At 43.7% G+C, this 6000-nt stretch overlaps 2 protein-coding genes across 9 annotated transcripts in view; both read right to left on the reverse strand.

Moving 5' to 3' along the window:
* The window catches only part of AK7 (adenylate kinase 7), a 29142-nt gene extending 27735 nt beyond the window's left edge, over positions 1-1407 (reverse strand). For 4 of the 5 annotated variants that reach the window (XM_039712696.1, XM_039712695.1, XM_039712694.1 and 1 more), the window contains exons 1-2: positions 1298-1407; positions 542-718 (exon numbers count right to left, since the gene is read on the reverse strand). In XM_039712696.1, coding sequence (XP_039568630.1) covers positions 542-718; positions 1298-1372 — 252 coding nt within the window. In that variant the 5' untranslated portion in view covers positions 1373-1407. Of the gene's footprint in view, positions 1-541; positions 719-967; positions 1108-1297 lie in introns of those variants that run through there. The other variant, XM_039712693.1, reaches the window with a different exon arrangement.
* A 796-nt stretch (positions 1408-2203) lies between these two features.
* LOC120503916 (GSK3B interacting protein) overlaps positions 2204-6000 on the reverse strand; it is a 4496-nt gene continuing 699 nt past the window's right edge. Inside the window, exons 1-3 of one of the 4 annotated variants that reach the window (XM_039712981.1) lie at positions 5923-6000; positions 4725-4983; positions 2204-4102 (exon numbers count right to left, since the gene is read on the reverse strand). In XM_039712981.1, coding sequence (XP_039568915.1) covers positions 3941-4102; positions 4725-4982 — 420 coding nt within the window. In that variant the 5' untranslated portion in view covers position 4983; positions 5923-6000 and the 3' untranslated portion in view covers positions 2204-3940. Of the gene's footprint in view, positions 4103-4724; positions 4984-5747 lie in introns of all 4 variants that reach the window. The other 3 variants (XM_039712983.1, XM_039712982.1, XM_039712984.1) reach the window with 3 other exon arrangements.

Consider the following 6000-nt stretch of genomic DNA (forward strand, 5'->3'; position numbering starts at 1 on the left):
GAGACAGAGGCATTTCTAGTTTCAGAAAACTAAATCAAGCAATAAGCAATCACATTCACAAGACCAAGTCTCCTTTAGGTAATTAAACTCCAGATATATACATCTTTATCCAAAGATGGAGGTATTCAGAACAATTAGCTGCTAGTGAAAGCTGTGATTTCAGTGAACAGTTAAGAGGGACACTAAATCTGAGTCCAGCATCACTACCTTCAAAATGGTGATAAAAGACAAAAAGAAGATGAGAGATACTTGAATTGTAAGCTTTGAGAGAAAAAGTAAGCAGACCTGTGGATCATCAAGGTAGATTTTTTAAACAAAAGTTATGAAGAGGACATCATCTATTTTCTGTCTGAGTTCCTTCCTTTTACTATTTGCGGTGTCAGACCTAGAAGGGAGGAAGCCAGAGCACGTGCAGGAAGCAGAAAAACAGATATATACAGCTACCAGCAGGAACAAAATTTCATTAGTGCAGGTCATTTTACATGAGCTGCGATATTTCTAATGTTGTCTAAAGGCAATCTGAAATCACAGTCATACTTACTGCATACGTTTCCTTTGCAAAGGGTGGACTGGCACTCTCCGGTGTAGAAAGAGTACCCACTACTTCGTAGATTTCCCCTGCGGTCGTGAGAACACCAACAGCTGAATCATTTTCATCTCCCTCCTCTTCTTCTTCCGGGCTTTCAAGCGTCGCCCCAACAACACAGGTGGATAAATACTGCAATACACAAGACACAGAATTTGTTTACAAATATCTATTGAGCCCTACACATCTTGTCGTAACCTCCAGGAGGCACCAGCACCGTCCGACCAGCCCTGCTCCTGTCGTTGGTAATGCTCTTCAGAAACAGCTTCCCATTGAAGGGAAAACCGCAGGGACTTCTCGGGCTCACTGGAATATTTCGGCTCTTGCGTCCCGCGCCTCAAAGCCGAAGGTGCCTGGTCCCTGGCTGCCTGTGCCGCGCACCTGGCTGCTCCCGGGCAGGGGGTGCCTCTCAGGGAACTTGTGAGGGGGCTCCTCACAGGGAGCATCCACAGCCATCAGCTGCTGCCTCAACTCTCCCGACCGGCTTTATCCCCCCTTCCTGCTCCTAACTCTTTATTTTTACTCCTCATTTTTACTCCATCTTATCCCTTTAATTGCTCCGGCGCCCCTCCTCAGCAGCTGTCTCAGCTGACCCTCCTGCCCGTCCGGCCGAGTTCCCCGGGGCCCGGCCGCGGCTCCCCAGCGGGCGGAGGCGCCTGAGGCAGAAGCAAGCCGCGGCCGGGAGCAGCTGCGGGCCCGCCCCGCGGTCACCTCGCCGATGCTGCGGCCGCAGTAGGAGTCGAGGTGGTTGAGGAAGACGCGGCGGCCCGGCGGCGCCTCCTCCATGGCCCAGCCCGGGACGCGGCCGTTGCCGCGCGACCGCCGCCGGCCGCGCTTCCCCCGGCCGCCGCTGGGGGCGCCCGGCCCGGGACAGCGGGGCCCTGCTCGGAACGGCACGGCGCGTGTGGGGCGCTGCCGGGGCAAAAATAGGCGTTAATTGGGTTATCCGCCGTCCTTCCCGACAGCAGCCTGGCTGTGAGGCTGCTGAGGCAGACTAACAGCTACGTTAGCAGCGCTTGTTCAGAGCTCGGACAATGAAACAACCGGCAGCTGAAGGAGACCTGAAATTCTCGCTCCTCAGTGCTGCAGATGTTCCCTCCATAGGGGCAGCAATGCAGGACAGGCATGGGAGAGCATTTTGCTCATCCTCAGCAACCCAGAAGTGGTGGAATGATATTGCTGTCCCACTTTTGGGTTAACACTGTAATGCAGTTTGAGAAATAGCACAAGTTTCTTCTGTTAACACCTACAAAATACCTGTTTTGAAAGTATGCTTATAATAAGCACTGTAAATGATGGCTTAAAGACCTCTAAGACAAAAAAACCCAAACAAAACCAAACAAACCCTAAAATTTAATAATGAAACATTACTTTGGCATTTTTCCACTTGTATTTCTAACACTCCAAGTCCTTTACAATCACATACCATACCTTAGCTTGCCATTTCATGATAAAGTTTCAGCTGATACAAGTTCGCAAACAGTTTTCCAAACAGTCCACAGCTATTTAAGATCTGTCTAAGGGCATGACGATGTTCAGTCCCCACTTTCCAATATCTCCATAAGATTTCAGTCGTTCACTCCTCACTTTCCAATATCTCCACCCCCACAAGAAAACTTCAACACACGGGTCCATTCATTTAATTCTTTAGTCATTGAAATTGAACAAGTAAATCAGTTGCAAGGAAAAATATTCAAATATAAATTTGCTGAAGTACATTCTCCTCACAGAGGACTAACCACGTGCCACAGACCTGTGTGCAAAAGAGAGCCTATGAACAATTTTTGGAGCATGGAAGCATACCCTAGGGTAGTGGACTAGTTTCAGAAGTTTCAACCCAAAAAGATAATAACCATGAAATTAGGCTCTTGAAAACAGAAGCACTAATTACAGTTGTCCTGTCATAGTTGCGCATTGCTAACTCAAAGCCATTACAAAAGCTCTACTAGGCTTGTCTGATCCATATGACTAACCACAGCAGGTAGAAGCCAACATAGCTCTATTGAAGTCACTGGAATCTGTGAGAACCAATAAATCCCTAAATGTGGCTCCAAAAAAGCTACTGCATGTACTTGTCACAAAAGCATAGAAGAATAATGGAGGATTGTTTAAACAAAGACACACAAATACAGGAATAATGGAAGAATAAAAAAGGTGTGAATGTCACAGAGCGTCAGTTCAACTGTACAAGCATTTCCACCCAACTCTAATTTTTAAAAAGTCTACTATTCAGTACATACTTAAAAAGTTATAGCAGAACAATAGATTTATAAAGAGAGTTGTACCAGTTTTTAAGTAGAAAATACAAGTTATATCTTCCAGCTTGTATTAGTCTTAGCAAATTTCACAGAGCCTTTGGTTTCAAACCAATACAATGCAATTAATATTACAGTGCTTACTTTAGTATTCATTAGGAGAGAACACTGTAAAACTGAGGGAGAAAACAATTGGGAGTACCAAAGTACTGTATTATAGAAAGTAAAGGCTGAAGCAAAAATACTCTTGAGTATATCCTGTACATCATGTAAATACACATTCAAAATAGTAAACAGGCCTTCCAAGCCTCTCAAACAGTTGCAGTACAGCGTACATATTTACAGCATAGATAACATAATTTTTAGGAAATGTGTAGCCCATTATTTCTGTGCTTAATCATTTGTGTTTCAGACAATACATTCATATATAAGCAGTTCATCTTGTGTATTATTTGGAGCTTGCTGGTTGCCATAGACAAGGACAGATCAATTAATGCTGAGCCTTGCTTTTAACTCAGATACTGCCACTATATAAGCAATGCTCAACTGCTGAAGAACCACCTTTCTAGCTACAAAGCTGAAAACTTTCAGATTTATGTATAGCAAATCAAGCAGGAACTCCTTGCAGAAGTTTTCCAGTTATTTTTTCATTAATTAGCTGGAGCAAATAGTTACCTTCTATTTTAAAAAGAAGGCATGAAAATTATCAGTAAGCACACACACAAAGAATTACTACTTATATCTCTAACATTCAATCTCTATTTTTTTAGTTTTGAATACTAAGACTTGGCAAAGAGACCAAGGTTTTTGAATATTGTATGGAGCAACTTACATGCTCATTTACAACAGAAAGTAAAATTAAGATTTTTTTCTGCTATTTATCAAAGTGGCTTTTAATAACATTGTGATATATGCAAAACCATGGTAGCAAAATGTTACATAATATACTTGTTATAACATATAAATGTTATATAATAATGTAGTAGTATGAAGTAGACTTTAATCCAAGAAATGAAGCTTAAGATGTTTGTAAGGAAGATCTCAGTGCTTCATACTTAGAATTCCTTCTGGCACTAAATCTTCCTCATATCTGGGTAAATCACGACTGACTTTCTTTCTTCAAAGCTTCCAGTCTTTGTAGTAATGCATTTCCAAACACCTCTCGATATGCAGGGCTGAGAGAGTCCAACAAGGAGTAGACAGTTTCATGATACGGAGTTTGCAGTCTATCATCAGTCTGATCAAAATCATAAGCTACTACCTGCAACAAAGAATTGGGTGGTTAAATTTCTGTGGTGATGATCACCTTGGTACATGTAGCACAACATTTAACTTTGCCAGTCAGGGTACTACAGAACAATGTTTTGCAGGAACAAAAAATACTGAATTTAAATCGCAGTCTCTGCTTTCTACTATGGAGCTTACTGGTTAGACAGTATTTAAGACAATTTCAAATACCTCTTGTCCAAAACCCAGAATGTTAGTAAAATACATTATTTGAAAAGAAGTCTCACATCTACATGTCTGTATAAAAATTACAGATGGTGCAAAAAACCCCCCAAACTGTATAGATGTTGTATTACTGACTTCTTTGGGTACCTGAGAAACCCAAAGATTGACATACCTGTAACAAATTACTGATTCTATCTTCACCATTTTCTGTCTTAAATAAATTCCTGGGTTTTTATTAGCTTCCCTTCTCACTTTGTTGGAAGTAACTAGCTAAATTTCCCTCTTCTAGAAGAAAACATGTAGGTCAGACTTTCATAAAAGTACAAGAAGAATATATGTGGTTGTCAGTTAAGTATTTTTCTAGGCACCTTTTGAATATGGTCATTGTGCAAAACAAAGAAGTTTAAGAAATTACAAACAAATTAGTTTACCCTGAGTCCTGCTTCAGTGAGCTCCAGACAGTATCTGTTCCTTTCCCTGGTTTCCACATTGATATATGCCACATCCTCTGCACACGGAAGGGTTTTTGACACAAACATGTTGCTGACAGCAAACAAAACATCATTCACAACAGCTTCGGCTTCTAGTCTCATATCTTTCACGTCTGTTCCTTCGAAGTCTCTATAATCAGAATCCTCTTCAAACCCTGTATTATTGGGCAACTCCATAGGATTGCAATCAGTCTCCATTCTGCATATAAAAACATTTATTTTAGAGTTATTATACCACTGCACTCAATATATAACACCATGAAACACAAGTTATATTTTAAACAGACGTATTTAACATTGTCCAAGAAAAAAAGGAAACTATGAGACCCAGTGACTTCCGTAACTCATGAAATGACAGTCTAGAGAAGTCAAACACGTGATATTCAGAACAAGTGCTGAAGAAGATTACATGAACATTTAGAAGTGGTATCAGTATCACTGAGGCTAGTATTTCTCAGGCAAGCTAACTTGCATTCTGTGGTACAGGACTCTGTTAACATTCAGCAGTCATTGATTCTGCCCTTTGCTGATCCAGAATGCAGGAGGAAGACAAGTCATGCCTGGAAAAAGCTAAATCAATAGCTGCAGAAAACAAAAACCTACTGTTGGTGCATTTAAGGAAGACTTAGAAAAGTCTGTGAACTAAATGGGTTATCAGTAATTAAAGTAATTAAAGGCAGCTGTTTGATACAGTCACTAAAGAATAAAGCTCCTGTTCATCTTTTACACACAGCTGCCGACACATTTCAGAGACACAGGCTGCTGGTCCTTGCAAGCAACTGGAACCAAAGCGGCCAGCCCCAGCGGGGCTATCCCCGCGGCTCCGGCAGTGCACCGGTGTGGCCAGGAGGCCTCAGCTGACACCTGCGGAACCCGCCTGGGGCAGCAGGGAAAGCCCCCCGCCGCCCCGAGAGCTCCGGGAGCCGAGCGCTGCTGCGGGAGGGAATGGGGGCTCCGTATCACCGATATGGACATGCGGGACATTCACTCCTCGGGATCCGCCGCCTCCTGCCCAATCCCACCGCCGAGACACAAACAAATTCAAAGACGCTGAAGGCAACCGGGGAGCTGGATACCGAGCTGCGCAGCCTGCCGCTCCCAGGGACCGCACCCCCGCCGCGCCCCGGAGCGCACCCACCAGCGCAGATGGGCGGCCGAGGCCCCGCCGCCCGACCCCGCACGGCTCCGGTCCCGCCCCGCTCGGCGGACAGCGCCC

The sequence above is a fragment of the Passer montanus genome, unplaced genomic scaffold (assembly GCF_014805655.1).
Source record: "Passer montanus isolate IOZ18808 unplaced genomic scaffold, ASM1480565v1 scaffold27, whole genome shotgun sequence".
Classification (NCBI taxonomy): Eukaryota; Metazoa; Chordata; class Aves; order Passeriformes; family Passeridae; genus Passer; species Passer montanus.